The sequence below is a fragment of the Chaetura pelagica genome, unplaced genomic scaffold (genome assembly GCF_000747805.2).
Source record: "Chaetura pelagica isolate M959 unplaced genomic scaffold, ChaPel_1.0 scaffold90, whole genome shotgun sequence".
Lineage (NCBI taxonomy): Eukaryota > Metazoa > Chordata > Aves > Apodiformes > Apodidae > Chaetura > Chaetura pelagica.
In genome coordinates, this window is record NW_009953496.1 from 18,299,921 (window position 1) to 18,322,246 (window position 22,326).

At 37.2% G+C, this 22,326-nt stretch overlaps 1 protein-coding gene across 1 annotated transcript in view; it reads right to left on the reverse strand.

Annotated features, from left to right (window-relative positions):
• DST (dystonin) overlaps window positions 1-22,326 on the reverse strand; it is a 144,594-nt gene that overhangs the window by 6,054 nt on the left and 116,214 nt on the right. The window contains exons 68-80 of the mRNA XM_009999198.1: window positions 18,898-19,067; window positions 18,421-18,580; window positions 16,869-17,063; window positions 15,534-15,662; window positions 11,950-12,093; window positions 10,915-11,103; window positions 9,985-10,114; window positions 9,052-9,215; window positions 8,591-8,753; window positions 7,166-7,320; window positions 6,931-7,005; window positions 6,076-6,093; window positions 2,986-3,103 (exon numbers count right to left, since the gene is read on the reverse strand). Coding sequence (XP_009997500.1) covers window positions 2,986-3,103; window positions 6,076-6,093; window positions 6,931-7,005; window positions 7,166-7,320; window positions 8,591-8,753; window positions 9,052-9,215; window positions 9,985-10,114; window positions 10,915-11,103; window positions 11,950-12,093; window positions 15,534-15,662; window positions 16,869-17,063; window positions 18,421-18,580; window positions 18,898-19,067 — 1,810 coding nt within the window. The remainder of the gene's footprint in view (window positions 1-2,985; window positions 3,104-6,075; window positions 6,094-6,930; window positions 7,006-7,165; window positions 7,321-8,590; window positions 8,754-9,051; window positions 9,216-9,984; window positions 10,115-10,914; window positions 11,104-11,949; window positions 12,094-15,533; window positions 15,663-16,868; window positions 17,064-18,420; window positions 18,581-18,897; window positions 19,068-22,326) is intronic.

The window sequence follows — 22,326 nt, forward strand, 5'->3', positions numbered from 1 at the left end:
TGAACTCAGTTATTCTAATACTTTATGCCGGCAGGAATGAACCACTGTCAAAGGAAGTCAGCGTGATAATGGAATGCTCAATGTGCTAAATCACTGTTAATCAATCAACTATTAATACAGAGACAAAACCTGATGAGCAGTTTTGCTAACTCTACAACTACTCATAATAAATAATACTTGCTTGAAGGTTCCAAGAAGAAATTTCTAAGTACAAATTACAGGAAAGCAGCAAATATATTTATTAAAAACTATGAAGTTATGTGGTTTGGCAACATGCAATGATGAACATAAAATCCAAACTATGGTGAGGTAACTGATGGTTAAGCATTCACACACACACATACAAACACACATATGAGAGAATGTTCTGCAAGAATATATGCAAGACATGTTAGCATTTAACTGTGTCAGTGTGAACGACAAGTGTTTCTGAAACACTCTTCAAGCGTGTCAAAAAAAAACTAGCTTGCAAAGCACCAGCCCAGATAGGAACACATTAAGCTAAATGTGATGGGTGAAGCATATGGTTAGAAGTAATAGATATCTTTTTAAAAAGTGGGAAGGAAATGAAGAGAGAGGAGAAGAGGAGGAGGAGACAAAGAGAGGGGTTTGCCAACCTATAGTAGGCTGAGTGGTAATTGAAGAGTTTGATTCCGAACGTAACATTTTACTCCCGTGATGATGAACTAGAAAAAATGACACAGGACATGGGTCACATTAAAGAAAATCGTTAGCAGGAGAAGAAATCAAGTACAGCAGCTGCATATGCAAAAGACTTGGCTGAAAGACAGGACTCAGAGCAAAAGCTGTTACTGAGTGCTCTGAGGTGAGTTCTCAAAGGTCTCATAGGCAAAAAGGAAACAGCACTTGGACAGACTCAGCTGCAGTCCCAGGTATACTTGTGTAATGGTATTTATCTGCTGACATAAAGAAGTAATATAAGCTAAAAGTATTTTATATAACTAGGTCCAATACTTTTAAAGCTGTTTCTGACAAGAGTTCTTTGAAATGTCATTTATCTGAACACGCAAGTAGCCCTTGGTGGAAATGCAGATTTGCTAGGGTGAAATGCTTAAGGAAAAGTCTGAACCTGCACCACTGACATCAATGACTACTTTTGCATCACTGACTTGAACAAGACGAGGATCAGGTGTGCAATGCACAGCATCCAGTGGCTGGATGATTTTATAGAGATCAGGATTCCTTTAGACCCACTGTGCCGACTTAGTCATCTGCTCACATATTTCCCATGATAAAAGAGATAAAGTAATATAGAAAATATCATAGAGAAAGACAGAATGCAATGTTTACTGAAGAAGAGAGGATGAAGTCCAAAAGGACTCTGAATCTGAAGACAGTAATGAGGAATTCCAATAATTAATTAAAATTATTAAGTATTGTCTCTCTCAATGTCAACCCAGGTAGGAATTGCAACAGTCTACCCAGCAGTAGGCCAGAGAAAAATGTTTGGGACACATCAAAACTAAACAAGTTAACCCTTCAATGAAGTCAGATATATTTAACTTTCCACTACTGTGCACTTTGGGGAACAGGAGTAGAAAGCTATAAAGTAAAGATACCTCTTCTGGAATAAATTACTTTCCTATAGCAGCAGGTGCAGAATCAGGTGCTAAGTTTCAGTTAGACCTGTATTCCAACATGAATAAATGTAACATTACTGTTTACATTTCTCTAGTAAACAATATATGCAATATGTTGGTAAGCAAAACAACTTTTTAATACTGCTGAAAAATTCACAGATGTCATCACAAGGTTCTGGCAGCTCTTTCGTGATACTCTGATAAGAGGTTTTATGGGTACCTCTTAAACCTGTAAACAAAAGTTTCTAGGCCTTAGTGGCTGTTCCAGAATAGCCTGGCACACTATCAGCCCTTGTGGAGTCTTGTGGTAACTTTCATTTTTTTTTTGTGATAGCTTCTTTTTGGCTTTAACATCCTTGACTCAGCATGACAATTGCCACAAATACAAACTCTCCACCCACTCAAGGTCTGTACGGAACTGCTTAGATTCCTTGGTCTCAAAGTAGAAGCAGTGTGAGATAGCTGACACTGGAGTAAGGTCTACAGGACAGTTGATTTCTCTGTCTTCATTAGCTCACTTGCCTCTCTGGAACTTCTCTGTGCTATTCTGCACTATTACGATACTGACTACAATTCTAAAAAACACCTAAGAAGTAAAAATGCAGAAATGCTACTAGTTAATAAGATAGAATTGCCTAGTTACAGAACATCAGCTCACAGTAATTATTATACTTTCTACAGTTTTATTAATCTGGCTATAATTTGACTTTTCTCTCTCCTGCTCACTTCACAAATGGCTTCTTTCCTATCTCATATGCTCCTCCAAAAATGGTGCATTTGGTACAGTGCCCTGGAGGGCTTGGTGACAGAGCACTCCCTGCTTCTCCAGAGAGCAAAGTCCTCCTGACCAGAGCATTTCCACTTGCTTTGTTCAAGGCTCAAAACTCAATAAAGTGGTTCTGGGGAGGATGCCAATGAAAAGATGAGGCTACAAAGGCAGAGCAGCTACCGGCCAGGGACATTTTTTTGTGTTGTTGTTGTTACTCTTCAATTCAATTGCCTTGTTTTGAACCACTGCCTTAAAACTTCTCTCCTGCTAGGAAGGTTTTATTGGACATTTTTCTGTGCTGTTTCTGCCAAGTCATACAGGCAGCTTACACACCATAAACTCTATCTGGGCTCAGTTCAGCTCTTAATTACACCACTCTAATGCTGGAGGAACTGTGCAGAAGACAACACAGTTATTCTAGACATACATCAGTGCAAGTGAAGAAAATCTTCACCATAGCTTTTAAACTTATAAAAACAGATAATTTCATGACATTTAGTGAGGTGATGTTTATATAACTGGCATTTTACACAATTAAATCTCCCTTGAGACAATGAACAGTGACTGTATCCAAATAATTATCCGCATGTCCATTCTAACAGTTGTGTTACATACCCCTGCAAGGATCGTTTTTGACTAAGAACTCGTCGAGTGCCATCCAGCCACCTCCCACACGAACCATGACTGTACTTCTTAGGATACGAACAAGGCGCAGTTGTTGAGAGTCTCCAAACTGCAATAAAAATCAAACAACAGTCTGAGGTTCTCATTCATCCAGGATGCACTTCAATGCTGATAGGTTAAAAATCAGACACTTAAAAACATTTATTTTTATATTTAATTATTAGTAATGTAAAAAATCAGATTTATTTATGCAGATTATTAAAGCTGTTAAAATTTCAAATCAGATGTTGCTGCATTAATCCGAAGGATATGGCAGGATGGTAAGAAAGAATCTCAGGTTTAATTTTATGCTTGATTCTTAAATGTCTGTGCTCATAAAGGAAGCAAAATTAGTAACACATTATTTAATTGGTTACAATCTGTGTTTGTGCAAAGAAATAAATACCTATTTGTGATATGTCACTGATAAAATCTTAAGCAAACTCTCTTCTGCAAGAGTATAGTTTTTAATTATGTCAGCTGAAAAGAAGGCAGCATCACTTTAAATGACCAGTATGAGAGCTGGAAATTCAATGCATTACGAGTCTTGCGCAGTTCTAGTAACTGATTCATTTATAGGGATATTTTCAGGTATAGTCTTGACACTGCTCACATGTAACAAGGTGCATGTGGGGAGGGGAACACTAGAGAAGCAATGAAAGACTGACAGCTATCATTATTGTCCTTTGTTATAAACTGTTTGTCACTCCTCTGTCTACACATCGAGGTTCTTTGCAATTCAGAGATGCACAAAAACTTGTTTCAAACAAACCCTCGTACTAGCCTGCTCTTCCTTTGGGCTGATGGCCAGGCCTAATGCACCTTCTGCTCCTGAAACGTGTAACAAAGCCTCTATGCAGTATCTGCGTTCAGAGCTGAATAAAATAAAGCATGACCCAAACGTTGACCCCATGATCTCATGAAAACTAACCAGAAGAATTCAGTACTTTTTAGCCAATGTCACTAAAATATTTATTTTTATATCAGATCATCAGGCCAAGTGTAGTGCTCTGACGTGCCAATATGCAGAGCACTCATGGAAACCAATGGGAGTCAAATACACCTCTCTGGAACAGTCTTTGACCCTTGGAGAAGGCTGGCCATAGTTCAACTGCACCTACTTGCTCCAGAGATGGAACAGAAATGCTTTAAATGCAAACCACACAAACATGCCCCCTACTTGTTAAATTACTTTAGTTCTTTGGTACTACTTAAACCAAGAAGAGAAATAACATTTAAAGAAATATTACTTTTAGGAACCAAACAAAAGCAAAGCTTGTCATTTAATTCAATAATAATTTCTTCAGTTATAAATCAGAGCATACACATGAGCATTATTTGTAAAGGCTTTTTAATAATGCATTCAATATGTTCAGAACAAAGAACTGTTTTACATATGTAGATCAAAGTTAAAGAGAGAAATGGCATCCAAACCAATGCCATTTATTTTCATTGGCTTGTTTCTAAGGAGGGTTTTTGCTAGAGGTTCTAAATATCCTATCTTAGTTCTTGTCTTTACTTTTCCCCCATTCCAGCTTAATTTTTCAGTTAGACCCATCAGGCAACTATACCAAGGGCCAGGCACACTTTGGAAACTGCCTAGGCTGAGATTAATTCAGACAGTGGAGCTTAGGTATCTATCAAGGCATTTCCCTAATGATATTTCAGTCCATTTCCTTCTTAAAAGAGCCTGGGTACTAACTTTCCTTGAACAACATTTACCGTTGTTTCAAATAATCAGAGGTAAAAATGCTGGAATAAAAACACAAAGCAGGTCTAGTTTAAGCTACAAGAAGGCTCACTCTTGATAATAACCATATAACATCACTGTCATTAGGAAAGCCTCCGCCAACTTGCTTTAGGTGCTTTTTACTATGATGATGTTCTGCACCAGTCAGAGTTAGATCTTTCAAAAAACATGTTATTTTTCCCAGATCTGAGAGTACAGATGACAGATAAGAGGATTAACATAATTTAAAATAGTCTTTTCAAATAGAGGCTTGTTCTATATGTGGAAAACATTTTCAATTATGTAGATATACTGCTTGAGGCATGTGGCAAAATTATCCACTGCTCTCTCTGCTTTCTTCTATACTTTAACAGGCTTTGCCAATAAATTAGAACACAACTACATTTTCAACATCTCTAGATTTAAAATAGCTAATGGTAAACACTAGCATACCAAGAATGGATGATACATATTGTCTTTATAAGAGCACAAATGAGATACTAATGGTATTGAGGAAGCTGTGCATCAGTATCGGTACCACAGGAGTAAGTCAGGACTGGTCAGCATTCCTCTCAATACCCCTGAACAGTGCCACTGCAGCCTGACTCCTTGGGGACCCAACTGACACAAGGTATTCTCAAACACAGCTCCACACTTTGTAGACTTGCCAGAGCTCTTTAAAACACTTCAGGAGAGGGAATAGTCTGAACTGGAATGGCAAGTTTACTTTGCCTATTTCCAAAATAATGTATTTAATGATTCATTGGGTTAGTACATATAATATCAACAATCAGCTAGGTTCTTAATCAGTATGCTTGACTGCACACAGTTTGTTTCTTTGCAAAAATGAAAGTATTTTTTGCCCAATTTGCAGTAAGTGGTAAGACACTGGAATCTGTTTACTGTGATTAGCTTTTAGCCTATTAGCCTAAAAAACACAACACAATTTTGAAGTGTTCTGCTATAAAACTAATAAACAAATCATAATTCTAAAATTGTAGCTTAAATGCTCAAGATTTTTCACTATGGAAACCATTGCTGACCATTGTCTGGTTCCTTTAAAAGTAATCTCCTTAATGAGGAAAATGGCCAAAGAAAGCAGGCAAGGGACTGAAGAGGAGGGATCCTGAGACAAAGAATGCTCCCATAGCATTTAAAGAAATACCACAGCTGACCAGCAATGAATTAGCTGAAGATGAAAGGATGGCAAGATGACTGATCATTGCAAGCTTAAATCACTATGTGTTAGCAAATAAGGAAGAAAAAAAAAAAAAAAAAAAGGAAGTTTCATAACACATTCCACTGGTTTATACCTGATTTCCCAGGAAGAACTGATAAGAAATGAAAAACGGAAGAAAGACATGATTAGTTTACAGGAAATTCTCTATTTGACTCCAGAACACATGCAAACTAACACATTAGACATTCTAAATAAAGTATCTACTTCAGAGATGAGCAGGTAGCTAGCCATCCAGACATCCAGAGACTGAATATTGGAAAATACTCAAGGCCTTTGTTTCCTTCCCATTGCTGTTTTTGTGGTCTTTTAAAATATTATACAAGTATTTAGTAATCTCTCTTAGTCAAATACTGCATATTTCATCTGAAATTGTTCTGGTTATTGAATCTAGACATAGCAGATCCTTCTCTACAATGTGGTATTTATTCTTCTGTGATCTAAAATTGCTCTGTAGATATCCAAGACACTTCTTGCACATCTTCAGAATGAACAGTGTGTTCCAATGAAATAAGGGAGGGTAAATGTGACTGAATACACTTGGGTAAATGATTTTTAAAGTACAACACAGGAAAACATCACTGGTTTTATGAGACTAATAGAAAGTTTAAACACTTTGGGTATCCAGGCAAAAAGATTGGCTTTTAAGGAGCTGTTGTGTGTATGTATGCATGCATGTATATATGTATGTGTGCATGCAGTTAGCTTTCAAAAGTGCCTATACATGGGAAACAGTTTCAGTGAAAAAATACAAGCAGCAGCATTTTCCCTTATATTCTAACAAGAAAAAACCCCATAAAATCTAGACAAGCTTGAAGAAAACATAGAATTGTCATACAAAATTCCTCTAAATTAATACAGCCTAATTCCTTGCATGTCATATGAAGAATCTTTAAGCTGAAAGAACTAAGAAGGTCCTTAGAAGACTTACCCTGTACTTGTTATCCCCAATCTGTTCCACTTGAAATCGTTTTGCACATTTACATTTAGCTACCTGCCTTGTAACCTGCAAAAAACCACAACTGGGTAATTACTGCTAATATCACATTTCTAAAGATTTGTGTAACTGGTAAGCTTCAAATTATATAGGAGAGAAAATTAAATTAATTATTAAAGAATGTGACCCCAGTAGAATACAGTGGAATTTAAGAAAGCAGAGAATGTACCTCATCTTCAATTTTGTCAGCATCTGTGAGGGGCTTGTATGCATCCTTGTTTGGGTGAAGAGCTGCTACAAATTCATAATAGTCAATATATCCATCACCATCTCTATCAAAAATGTCTGCAACAGCACTCATTTCAAGTCGGCTTGTTGGGAATTCTGTAAGACAAAAGACAACAACAGAAGCTAAGTTTTTTCTGTTTTTCAATCCCAATACAATGAAAGGTTTTATCACAAGTATTAAAAGGTTTTTAGGCCTTAGGTGACAGACAATGCTTATCAAAAACCCAAGGATATTTAAAAGAGTGAAGGAATCCTCTGGAAAAAAAAAAATAAAATCAATTTGCATATCCAATGTTACCTAGATATCCGAGTAAAATGAGTATCACAGTGTGAATTGAAAAGAGACACAGAAGTAAAGGCACAGACTAAACTGTAAGATATAAGTATTTTTTTAACATTTTGACCTTCAAAGTGCTTAAAATACCACAGATTAACAAGATAAATTGTTAGTGAGGAAAGGTCAAGCGAGAATTTCACTGCTAATTAAATTTGGAATGCAAGGCCTTCCCACTGCAGAAACATACAGCGTTTTGCTAAATTGGTCTTTAGATGAAGTTTACAGCAGCAGAATATTAACCCACACAGAGATTCTCTATGAAATGGTCAAAGAAAATAATTTCAAGATGGTGAACAGGGTTTAAATAATGAGTATTTAGCAGTTATAATAAGTTGATACCAACTGAGTAAGCTCTTTAACATCTTGGTGGTGCCACTGTTTTTTTATCTGTCAATTCATAGCAAACAGTAGAGTCCACATATAGTGACTGTATTATTGCATTTCCTAAAGCAAGGGAAAATATAAACACTACAATATTGTCCTACTGAATAACTTTAACCTGAGATGCTAAAAGCAGCCCAATTCTGAATCTTCACTGCTCAAAGGAAAAGCCTCCATGATGTGAAGATAAAGGATTATTTTAAGTAGCAGGCTGCTGAAAGGAAAGATGCTCACACACAGACATGGTGTGGAAGGCTTACTTTACCATCAACTGTGCATACCTAAGGAAAACTAATCCAACAGGAAAGCTAGGAAAAGAATCTTCCTACTCTGATTGCTTGAACATGGTCATGGTTCATGGAAACACAGGTTTCAGAAATGACATGGTTTCCTTCTATAATTGAAACTACTCCATTAAAAGTTCTTTCATAAAAATCAAATGGACATATGAACTGATCTAACAAAATTATCTATAGGTTTTATAAGGTAGGTTTTAGTATTCTGACTAAACAATGAAAAGTAATTGTTGAAGTGGCTCATGTACTGCAGGAATGACAATCCTGAGTCACGGAAACTAGTCAACTATGAATTAGACAATAATGTAAATGGAACAACACGGTTCAACATTAAATTAATTTTATAACTTACTTGAAGACAGAATTCCATCAATAAATTCCTGCCTTGTTATCTTTCCATCCTGATCTTTATCAATCCTCCTAAAGAAGTCCATCACACGAGACTTCTTATGGTTCATCCACCGCATGTATTTTTTCCTCCAAATATCAAAGTCAAAGTTGGCAAATTCTCTCAGCTTAATAAAAAAAAGAAAGATTTTTTTTTCCATTGAAATCAATCAATCTAGAAAAATCAATGTCAGAAAAAACATCTGTGTTCACTTTAATAATTGCCTGAAGACCTATATAAACATTTTGAAAATTCTTAATTCTCCTCACATTTAAAATTAGAACAATAGCTTTTAAAGCACGTTATAGCTCGTGTATCACAGTATTTTCCATAGGCTGTATCATGCGATATAATAAACAAATACTACGTTGTTTACAGTGTTGACAATTTAATCCAGGGTAAAAAAAATGCAGTCATTTTCTGACCTCTTCAAGTCTGTCCAAAGCATCATTAAGTTTTCTTCTTCTTTCCAAGGCCAGAAGCCAGACTTGCTGCCACTTGCTGACTAAAAGGTTTACCCGTGGATTCTTGGTTTCGATTTGTGCCTGGGCTGCTGATGGATACATGCCTGGTGTTGGGGAACGCTTTCCTGTTAAAACATGATAAAATGTGCAAGTCTCACCCAGTTCAAACAAAACAAACATTCACATGAACAGTACTTCACCTTCTTAAAACTACTCTTTCCTGTCCCAAGTAATGAGCACATACCCTGATATGATTCCATCTAATGGGTGTTTGGTTTTTTTTTTTCTTTTTTTATCACTGCTGGGAAGGGACCACATAGTGGTTAAAGTATCTTCTGTGTAGTCAGAAGCAGCTCGTAGTGGCTACACTAGTGAAGCTGCACAGGTTAAATACAATCTTTGCAATTGTCTCAGAGTTGCAAAGTAAACAACCTGATTTTAGAAGCAGGTTCCATGTATAGATAAGTATAAAGTACAATGGGTAAGTATATCTAAAAATACAAAAATCTGTTTCCTCACTTGATGATTCACTTTCCATTCAACTTCATGGAACACACTTTCTAATTCAATTAATGTAATTTCACAGGCAGCACAAATATTTGTCTCTGTATCTTTATTTAAATAAGTTGCTTGCACTTTCAGATAACAGTAGATTTCAAAGACTGAGCATGTGCACACTCTTGGAAGTTTCACAGCACATGAAGGTATTCAAGAAGCGTAGGACAAAATTAAAAGATAGAAGACTGCTATGAGAAATTTCCTCACTATGAGAAATAAGAGAATTTCACCCTGTTTAACTAGAAGCTAATCAAGCCTATTAGATTATTAGTAATGCTATCTTTATAGATAGACTAATGGTGCGTGTAACCTGCTCCAAAATACTTCATTACTTACTTCCTGTTCTCCCCTTATCAAGAACAGGAATATGAGACTGTACTGGAGTGGGTTCAAGTGCCTTTCTTTTATAGGTCTTTGTAACTTTGTCCACATCAGGTTGTTTTCTGGTCATTTCCTCCATGAATGTCTGCAATCAGATAGAGGTGGTTTTAATTAACAATACACAAAAGTCACCACAGGAAAAAAACCCACATAAACCAGCAAAACACCGAAGTTATAAGAATTGCACAAAAAGACTGTTCTAATGCCAGACTCACAAAATAGACGAAAATAAAGGTTTTGTAGGTAAGGAAAACTGGCAGTATAAGCTTTCATGGCCACCACAGTCTGGCTGTTAAAGAAAGACTGAATTTAAACAATAGTCTGTCAAACTCCTGTTTTAATTGTGTATGGTGAGGTGACAACAGAATTTTGTCTCTGAGTATTTCAGTGTTCCTTTCTGTCCAGATGGCAGTTAAAAGAAGTGAGAGAGCACTGGTGTGTAAACTGGGGTAAGCCTATGAGTATTCCCTGCACCAGTGACTTTTTCTGGCACTTCATAAACGTATTTTTGAAATCCAGTATGTAAAGCCACACTGCAACACTACTTCTAAGGTAGCAGCACTACCATGTGGGCTTTCTTTTACTATTACTATTATCATCCTTGTTCCTATAGGGAGTTGTAGGTTTGCTTTCAAAACAATGTGGCACTGAATTTTTGGGTGTTTTGTTTGTTTGTTTTGTTTGGTTTTTTTTTACCTCTTTGTTTAATAACTACAAGCACAGCGTACACACGCAAAACGCACAACTGAGTATCTGAAAAGAAAAGGGTTTCAAATATTAAGAAAGAAAACAGCTAAGGAGATCCACACCTGATTACAAAGCCCAGCTGAGGTGTGGACACCATTTGTGGAATGTGTAGGACACAGGTCACTAAACATGCCTCACCTGGTGTTCAGCTATAAGTGCTTTAACTTCCTCAATCTCCTGGGGGATAACCTCTTTATCTTTTTCAGTAAGTGTAGTCTCTGCCCACTGCAACCAGGACAACAAGGCTTCCAGCAACTCCTGGTTAGCAAGAAGTCCAGCCAGAGCTCCTGCCAGTCTCTGTTGATGTTGTTTAGCCCATGCTAAGACCTTGATAAAAGAACCAATGCATTAATAAGTGCAAATATGATTTTCTTAAATATGTAATTGAGATTGCTCTGTTAACCAAAACTGGAGCTTCCTCGCAGACCTATTGATGTTTGATTATCAAAGGTGCTGGACATAGTAGCTGATCAATAAGGTGCTAGGTAACTAGAATTTCCAGTTCAACACCACTATTTTTCCACAGATACTCAGGACTAGCTGCTGTGAAATGCAATTATTAGCACATTCAGTCAACATTTTAAAACTTTATCAAACAATACCTATAAATTAGTGACTCACACATAACTTGGTGTCCATCCTCCTCCTGGGCTCTGCTGAAGCCATACTTTGCTAACACCAGTATTTTGGTTTTCCTTAAACTTAATATATACAGAAATTACCACCTTAGCATTTCAGAGTGTGGTACACCCTCTGAGACTTACAAATTATTTAAGTAGCTATAAGTAAGTCTTCCAGATTAGAATATATTCAACTGCAATTGTCTCTGATGTAATTAGAAAAATGCTTCAAGTATGCCCTGCATTTTCTTTCCTTTGTAACATTTAAGTTTCTCCCTAGAAACTATTGGCTTTCTTCACGAGACGTGTCAGACAGTATTTCCTTTAATACAAACAAAGAAACTTGACCAGCTGCTTTGGTTCTTAAAGTTCTATAAGTTTTGAAATAAAAGCTAGGGAAGCATGGTATTCATATCCATCACTGTGGGTATTTTAAATGTTTAGCTCTCAACAGCTGGATCATTTCCTCCTAGTGTAACTTCCACATTAGTTGTCAGCTATGTTCCAATCAAAGATGGACTGTTGCAATGAAGATGGCTTGACATATACTGACCTCTTCAAACCTGGCTCTGATGATTGTTATCCAGTGCTTAATGGTAGTGATGGAATCTGGGTGGCAGATAGCTAGGATAGCTTCTCCCATACCTGTTGCTTTATTCAGTTCTGCCTTTTTCTCTTCCAGTTTCTTCATAAATTCCTAAACCAGAGGTAACAATTTCAATTACATGTTGACAAAATCTGCAAGAGATATCTGGGTGCATAGTCTGGAAGGTCAAAAGTCTCTTGATTACTCAAAGGGATTCAGCTTGCCAGAGGCAAGTTTAATTTGTCTGAGAAAAGTTCAATATGTTTAAAAAGTCTATTTCATATAAAGTAGTAAATGGAGGTCTAAAACCTTTGCCCCAGCTTGCCACTCCTTAAAAGCCCACCATACTGTAAATACTTGAAAGACACACACTCTAATTAAAAAAAGAAGGAAAATCACAGCATTTTCAAAACACTGTAAAACAACTATATAATGGTTAGAATAATTATTGGCAACATTTCAGATGGTTTGGTTTGTCTGTCAGTTACAGTAACTCTTCATAATCAACTGTCAAGCTCCTAGCAGAGTCTGGGAATGGCCAACTGTAATTACATGCTCAGACAAGATCACAGAGGACTTCATAAACAGCTATACTAAACTAACACAAATGTGAAAACTCAGCAGCTGAGGGGGAGAGACAGAGCAAGAACAGGAACAAGACTGTTAATTAACCAGCTGTTTTCAGAGGCCCCACCATGTGGGAAAAATCTTGTAAAAGCAGAAGGATATTCACAGCTTTAGATCTTCAAGCTTATAGCCACTGATGTTCCTTAGGAGTCAGGCAGAAGTGGCAGGACCAGGACTGGGTGCAGGGAGGAAACACAGAAAACTGAAGAATTTTTCCCATCCTTTCTATAGTTGGCTTTTTTTTTTTTTTTTAATATTACTACTACAATACTTTTCCTCTTCTGCCTATTTTGTTATGTCTAAATGTTGTGTAATTCTCTGTGTGTCTTCATGAGCACCCTTAAGTGGAACTGCCAACAACATCTCTCAGTGCCTAGTGGATTTTTTTGGTTATATTTTAACATCTTTAATTGGGCTACAAAATGGAACCACATCTCCATAACTTTAACTCTCCCTCTCTCCATCAAAACAAAAAGCTATTTTGGATTCCAGAAGTTAAAGAAAAACTCAAAAATCACCCAAATGTCATAAAAACAGACTATACAACCGCTCATAATGACCTTATCTTGTGCCTTTACAAAAATAGATATGAAGCTCTTACAAAATAAAAGTGTAAAAGAAAATTTCTTTTACCTTGTTCTAAAAGCCTGGAGTAGGTAGGCTGTATATTTAAAGAGACTCACTACTAACTGATTTTGACATCATCTTAAATTAATGTCAGAGTTTAAGATGCCACCACAATAGAATTCTCTCAATACAAGTTCCTACACTATTTCTGTTAAAATGGTTTTGGAAAAGTCAAGGTGGGTTGTAGTGAGAGATTACGCAAGAAAGGTCCAGGAGCAACAACATTGTTTTCCCTGAACAACTGTAGAAGAGCATCTCAAAATCTGAATCTCTTGAAACACTACACAGTGTTTTCAGCTATCCCTCAGGAAGGGGTACTAATTGTACTCAACTCTGTCGCAGTCCCGTGATACAGACACGTTTACAAGAGGGGAGATGGGATGCTTCTCATTAACTAATGCAGTGCATTAACACACTATACATCCCAGCTCCTACAGAGGACAGTGAGTGAGAGAAACCTTTCTGCCTGAGATAGAAGAATTAATTAAATCATGTGCAGTATTTAAGAAAAGAAAAGCAGTAATGGGCATGAAGATGGACCATTAGGATAAAATATCATCCTGAAGAAACCTTTCAACACATAGCTGGATACAAATACATTAAACCATCTTACAAGAATCACGGTGATAAAATGAAGACACATCTTATGCTTATGTAAATTATGTCAAAGTCATACATTTTTATATTAATATTGCTGCATTACAATATAAATATGGTGTTTAAAAGTAATATATTACATTTTTCCTTATTTTCTTTTTTTAGTTCTTGAAAGCTAATATTCTAAGTTTAAGAGGAGACACCACTCATTCAAGGAAGTTTTTGGAGTACATGCTTATTGAGTGGTAAAGCAGCAGTGCCACAATCTTTCTTAGTTTGACAATTTCTGCAATTCTATTATTTGACCCTTAAGAAGAAAATGTGGTTAGGAAAACACTAAAAAAAATTAGGTACAATATGGCCACATCTAACACTGAGAGTGGTTGTGTGATTCTAGTGATTATTCTCCCCAACTAGACTGGGTTTCTCAGAGACTAACATTGATTTGGTTTGAAGTTCCAAGTTATGCTTCAGTTTTGGCAACACAATTTTGAACTTTAGTACAGAAATATTTTGTTAATTAATCTACATTACAGAGGGGGAAATTTAAGATGGTTTTTCTAATTATTTCAGTGGATCTCAGATTTAATTCAGACTGTTCTTTCCTCTGTATTCAGAAAATAAAATTAAATTAAAGGGAACTGATGAAGTACATGTGGAGGAATGGCAGCTAAAAGACAAACTGCATTGCATCAGAGACAGCAGGTTACTACTGCCAACATTACTCAGCTTATGTCAATGCATGCACACATTTGCCAGCTAAGGAATAGCATTGTTTCCAAGGCCCTAAATTAAATCTGAAAACTGCTTTAAAACACTGCAGTCTGAGTACCATAAAGACTCTTTAGTTAAGAAGCATTAGATAGTAATACCCTGCATGCACTGCTCTGTGTAATAATATTCCCAAACTCAATTTAAACAATGTTTTTCTACTCCCCATTTCCTAAGTTCTTGTTCTAACTTTCTTCAGAGCAAGGACAAACAACTGTATTAGTTTTATAATTTGTTCTGTAACATTCTGGGCACTATATTCTTGGTACTATTACCACTGAGCCTACCAGAAGAGCTTTGCATGGGCTTTACTGTATGTGTTTGTAGCCTCCTGTTTCGGGAGTGAAAATATGATCTCTATACTCCTTACTTTGCCATTTTCCCATATCATTACTGCAAAAGTAGTTTGATGGCCTATGACCTAGTATCTGCAGAACCTACGGCACTGCAATATTTCAGCGCCTAATGCATGTGAAGTATGGCAGCATGCTGTTTCACCATGATGGAAGGTTAATGGATGATGACATCATTCTGCTAACACAAATGACCTTGTAAGAAAAGTATATGATGTTTTGCTCAATAGTGCTAGGAGAACAGGTATACTTTTGCTGCTGTAGAAGTCTGTGCTAAAATTGCCAGGCAGTTATATTTCACAGAGGGGTTTGCATGTGTCTCTAAATGTTTGCAGCAACTTTCTAAAAGCCCATTATTTTCTTAGTAAGCCACGATGCCTCAAACAGCCCAACAGCAGTATAGGCACCAAACTGTCAACTCCATTACATTTCAAGCTTCTCTATATAAGCAGTTGCAAAAAATAAACATTAGACACTGGATATGATGATACAGGACAGGCTTTGCCTCCTTTCCTTTATTCTACCCTCCAATAGACCTATGAGAATGAAGAGGATCCTCTTCATTTTCTTGCTTACCCGGTGTTGGTCTATCAGTGTACGCAAGGCCTCTTCATCATCTGGAAGGACCCCGTGAAAACGAAGCGTCTGCTCTGCCTCTGCCAGCCACTCCAAGAGGACATGGACCACAGAGTGGAATTCTTCTGCCTGTTAAGATACAAGAAGTAGTCATGGTCACTCGTGAGGGGATCTGACAGACACACTGCAGCTTACACAAGCAGACTGAGTCCACATTTTGAAGTCATTAATCACGTAGCAGTACTGGCACATTAACTTTCCATTAAAATGTCAATGATATACAGTACTACATTTTCATAACTGTAAAAATATCTCAGGCTTCCCAAAAAATTATAGGAAGCCTAAAAGCCTGTTCATGCTTTTAGCCATCTGATTTATAGCGTATTTGCAGCTCAGTTGAGAATGTCATGACTTTATGCTGACAAATTATATGGGAGGTGCTTTCATGTACCATCTGGAGATGAGAACTGTATTTTCTGCATGGCTTAAATCACCAGTTAAACAGAATTAATTGACAGCCCATTGGTGACTGAGCCTTTTATGTCTGGAGAAAACAAGAAAGTTTCACCTTCTGGTAAAGCCATATTTTGACAAAATTAGTGTTTGAGGTAGCTCAGGATTGTGCCAACAAGATCAGAGAGCTGGACAAAGTACTCTGGGAAAGCAAGACAGGACTTTGGTACACAGAGGATACATCACAATTGCAGGAGCCCCATCCTAGCATCAGTTCAAGCTGGTATATCTTCACAGAGCTGTACATCCATCTTATCTCAGGTCTGGAAATAATACAGATGGACCTACTTGTTTGGGATCTGTACCAGCCAATACTGACATAAACAGACTGCTCTAGCTCCTGAGTGCACTCAGCACAACTCCATTTTTTCTGCAATGTTTTTCACCATGCACTGTAATCGTGCCAACGTAAACAAGTTTTCAGTACACAAATTTACTCCTTTCCTATAAGGCACGAAGGGCATACGATTGCAATCTCCAGCTTCCTGTGAAAGGGGCGTAGCTCTTAATCACCCTTCATGCTTGACTGTAACTTCAGTGATTTCCTTAGATGGTAAAGTCTTTGAAACATTTGCTTTGCATTTGTGGTATAGACTAATAATAACAGCAATAATAAATGCTAAGAGGCATTACTTATGTGCTGTGGTAAAGGGATGAAGACAAGGTAAGCTATGCACGAGCGAGAAAATTAGTATTTTCAAATGTAATTAAATAAAATTAATGACGTGAAGTGAAAGTGAAATTAAATTTTTGGCAACTAGACTGCAAGATATTTTCTCCACCTTTCCTAAAGTACATGTAGCACCATGAGTAGTACTTTACCTGCCGAAGAGCCTGTTCCAGACGTGTTTGCTTGGATACTGACAGGGCACAAACTGTCTCCCAGCGAGTGCTTAGCTCCTGCATTTGGACTTTGACCCAGGAAGAATCATCACGACTGCCTTCTATCAGCTCTCTGGCAGAGCGCTTCAGAGCTTGGACACTGCTTGTTCTTTTTCCCAGCTCCTTCTGGAAAACCTAGGCACCATCAAATACATTTGATATGTTTAATTTATTAAGGCATAAATATGTAAAGAGACACAAAAAGGCCAACTGGTTATAAGAAGAAATCAAAACATGGATAAATTTAATTCAATCAAGAATAACTCCATCAAAATGACTCAAATTGCTCAAGTTCTGCTCATTAGGTTCCATATGAAGATATTTACACTCTATCCTATCAAAACTGGAATTTGCTAGGAAAATGCCAGGCAGATCCTGAGAACCCATGCTGATGCAATGCACAGGAAATCTAGTCTCCTTGCCATGCTGGCTTTACAGTCTTTATCACAGCAATTGATCTGACACACTTGATTAATGCGCAAGATTGCTGCAGCAAAAAAAGATCAGACAAAATGCTAATAATCAAGGAGATGGTTTAAAATCATAAAAACAGAACTAAAATCCCATCCACATGTTTATGTGAGAGTATGTTCATATTTGCAGATGAACAGTTACATAAAGGAAGGTGTATCACACTGCCTGTGACTTAGTTGTGATACACAAATGGGACTTCAGAAGCAATTGCAGCATAATTCAGGCTAATTTTGATAGACAACCAATGATTCCAAATACTTTTTTCCCTGAGGGACAAAATATCCTCCCTGAACAGTCTTTGGATACTGAAGTCACTTGTAGAGGAACAGAAGGAACTCCACCTGGTAATCCTTCAAGGCTCCAGAGCTGTCTGCAGCCTTTGCAATACCAGTCATTTCTTCCAACATACTGATCTGGAAAACTGGGATTCAGAGGCATAGTCCTACATCTACCACTTGCTTCTCTCTCCAAAAAACATTTCAATAACAAAATACTGCAGTTTGTCAATGTAGGATTCCTGGGCCATAGTCTAGTTGTATACTCCTGTGCATAACTCAAGTATTGCAACTACTTTTCTCAATGAATACACAACAGCCCTGAAGGTTTGAAAGGCTGCTGTAGTCATGATGAGTGCATTGGACATTTGGTTAGCAGATGTACTAAATAAGAAGCTCTGTCTCCCTTAAAGATTTCCAGTAAAATAACTTTTGCAACCTCTTGTCCACACATACATATTAATAAATGCACAGTTGTGATTTTTGACATATTAATAAATGCATAGGATAGCAACATTAAACGGAATATCTCAGTGCTAACTGGTGTCAATAAGTCACTAGCAGTTGTTATCTTCCATGTACATTACACATCATTTTTCACTGCTGATGACATGTTTGTTTTATAAAACTATTCCTATATTAAAACTATAAAACTAGTAATCACAGAATAACCCAATAAAGACAGCATTAAAATGCTACACTTACAAGAAGTCTAGTAATTAAAAGAGTACTTTTGGAATTACCTTGTGATTGTCAATCAGGTTCATCACTAAATCAATGTCTCCATGTACTGGTTGATCTTCCGCTAGCTGAGGTTCAATTTTGTACAGCCAATCAATAAGAGCTTGCAGAGCATCAGTAAATTGTCCTGAAAATAACAGGGCTTCCTCCAGTTTATTTTGTCTAGGGGAAAAAAAAATGCAGGTGCGCACACACGCAAAAGAATCATTAATACATTTTAAGAAAGTATTTCCAGCATAAAAAGATAACAACTAAGAGCTGGAAATAATTGTTTCCCTTTTTAAATACTGGGACCATCTTCCCTACCCAGCCCTTCCATACCATCAGGGAACTATGCACTTCTAGTATTTTACGACTTTGGCACTCTTAGTTATCAAACAAGTTAGCCACTCTGGTATTACTTTTACACAACAAAAGCCAAAAGAATTATCCTGAGCCTTCTTCTTCCCTGCTGAATAATTAGATTGATTTTCATTTACCTTTCCACTGATTTTCCACAAATTGTATCCCACTTATCCCTTAGTTCACTCAGCATATCATCAAGTTTCAAATTGTCATCAGCCAAGGTAGTCTTCTCTTTCAAGGAGCGTCCAGTCCTATTCGTGGTATCATACACAGAATGTTTTGCACCAAGAGATTTCTGAAATTCCTATATATATGGAAGAAAAATAAAACATTAATATAACATTAACTGCTTACAGGCCACAGTTAAATAATCTTTGATATAATATTTGCAATGGAAATTGTAAACGTTGCTACAAGAAAAATTTAAACTTACTGCAAAATGTCTAGTCTGCTAGTGCCACAGTGCACTTGAAATAATATGGGGACTTGACACCAGCAGAATCTCTGCCTTTTGTCTCTCTCTGGGAATGTAGCTCTACACCTCATGGAACAACTTCTGGAAGATCCCTCCTTCGCTGAAACCCACGACTCCTGTTCTACCATAATATTCCTAAAGTTCAGCAAACGGCTGCCTGGTAGTCTGAAAAGTATGAAAGAACTGCTACTTTGAGAGCCATGAACTTAGCAGTCTTCACACTACATTTTCACATGCTAAGATTTCAAGTCAGTGTAGAGCAATGCAAGTGCTACAAAGGTCATTCTGCTGTAGCTCATTGTGGTCAAACCGGGAAACCTCCAACCATGAGCATTTAAGCCTCCTAAGACTGAAGCATACTGTAACTGGGAAGAACTGCATGCTAAAAGGGTACAGATGCAGGCACAAGAAGCAGCCATGTGACATCTCAAATAACTCAGTTTGGGCTTCTGAGATCCAGGGACTGTGAAAGGTGCCAGTGACACAGCAGCTGCATCTGCCTGCCAGCTCTGGCAGCTCCTCCTGCCCAGAGCCTCTGGAAGCTTTTCCCAGGCACAGAGGAGCATAAAGAAACACAGCTTATCTGATAGCACAGAGGACTTAAACAATTGACAAAATAAATAATTAAATAAAGGAACAATGCTAAAAGACAAAAACAGCACTTCACAGCACCTTTAAACTGTAGCAATGCTTAAAATGTTTTTTCACACCTTCATGAACTGTTAGCAGGAAAATCAGGTTTAAAAAAAAAAACACAAGTTCCCTTGAGGAAACTCCTATATACAGAATCAAGATAGATTAGATAGATAGATAGATAGATAGATAGATAGATAGATAGATAGATAGATAGATAGATAGATAGATAGAGTTTTTCTGGTCACAGAAAAATACTAGGCCAAACTGACTTTCCCATGTGACCATGTAGGAATCTCCTCTTTTTAGGTACTAATGTCTGTCAGGGAAAGCTCAAGTGGAATGGAAGCCTAGAAGGTAGGCATTAGGCTATGACATGTGGTTAGCAGATGACAGTATGACAACTCCTCAAATAAAACAACTTCCTCAAATAAAACAACAAGGAAACACAATTTAAGAAAGAATACAAGCACCACTGTCAAGCTAGAACTCCAATAAAATAACTTTCAAAATGAAAATAGCCATTTTTAATAAAAGTTCCTTCAATACAAAAATTATGTCTGTGATCCTTTCTGTTTTTATAGGGTTTGTTAACTACTTAACACTACATGCACAGTGTTACTTGATTTACAAAAGGGAACACAATGAAATTGCTGCCAGAGAAGAATCATACAGGTAAAAGAGATTTGAAGGTGAAGAGAAGGTTGCAGTCAATTCATTCTTTGAGAGACTACACACACTACAAAGGGTCTACTTTAATTTGATTTCAGAGGTATTACTGAGAGTAGTAGGTTTTGATTTAAAGCAACACAAGATGAACAAAATCTCAGTAATTAACCATCTACCTTCCTTCTAAGGAAAATGGGAACATACAGATAAAATTAGTCAGGTTCAAATAACTGTACTGTAAGGAACATTCAGCATTAGCACAGGAATGGATTGGGTGACCTACTAAGGGTTTTTCCATTACTAACTTCTAAAAATGAGAAAAAATTGCTGATAAACAGACCATGAATAACCCCCAAAAGTCCCTGGCAAGACACTAGATATGAGTTACAGAGAAAACATATTATCTTGGCTTTCCTCTTTCAGGGCTCTTTTTTTTTTTTTTTTTTTTTTTTTTTGGCAGTAACAACTGGCAAAGAGTGAGTCCAAATTATTGCTTACAGCACAGACAGAGCACACATTCAGTTCAGATAGCACAATCGTTAACTAAATGGAGCAAGGAAACCTTCAAGGCTGGACAGAAAAGACAAAGACAGACACAGGGGGTACATGTGGGAGTGGAAGGAAAAGACTCAAAATACAAGGAAGGACATTGCAGTGTTGGGAGGTTTGACAGCTCATTAAAAAACAATAGAGTTGATGTCTTGGAGGGTTGTTTGAAGTTTAAAGTCACAAAGTTCACAGACCTCCCTCTCTCACCCACATTCATCTCTAAATCACCAGTTTCAATCCTAATGTCCCTGTGCCACATTCCATCCCATTCCTTCATGAGAAATGAGATTCAAGCAACTCAAGTACCCATTCTCTGCAGGCATTTTATACAAAAACAAGCTGGAGAAAAGTTACCATTGAGAGAAGTGATGAGTCTGCCAAGCCATGTGAGGAAGCTTGGGCTCATAAAATAACTGCTATAGGTATAAAGAACAAGTGGGATTTTATCACGTTTAACATTCCAGAAGAGGTGAGGAGAATATGGTAGAGAGTCAAACGTCAGGATATGAAAGGACCTCAAAGGAAAGTCACAATGTATTGTCTGTACTCTGGAGGATTTTGAGCTTTTAATATAAACAAAAGAGAGGAGTGGAAGGCTGAAAAGACTGAGTCAGAGAGGACAAGAATGACTCTCAAGATTTTTTTCCCCCCAAAATTCTCATTGCAGACTTCAAATTCTGGCAACAGCAGCAATCCCAGAACAAACTGAAATAGCAGACTAAGCATAACAGAATGCTCATGTAGGTTTTCTCTAAAAGTTTTAACACCAAACATAGGTAAAACTATTTTTGCTTGACCAACAGCCAACTTTCACGTATTAAAGGAGAATATTTTCCTGGTTGCTAAACAATACTTCAGTCATCATGTAAACTGAGAGTTGATAAAAATATAAAGCAGAGTGATGCAGTAACCAATCACTAAACACGTGAGGCCAGACTTGTCACAGGTAAAAGCCATCATCAGAAGCTACACTGAGAGCAGAAAAGTTAGATATGCAAACACTTGGAATATTATGCAGAATGAAAAGCAGGAGTAAACGAAGACCAGTAAGACATGAAAAGCAGATCATGTCAAAACGTAGAAAAATGATCTTTCAATACTCGGGTCTCTGATGAAACTGCTCCAAGATCTATCTTGATAAACAGTCTGTCTCTGAAGATTCTACCAGTCACCCACTTGATTCTCAGTAATATCTCTTCACAAAAATAAGAATGAAGACTTGGTCCATCCATCCTTT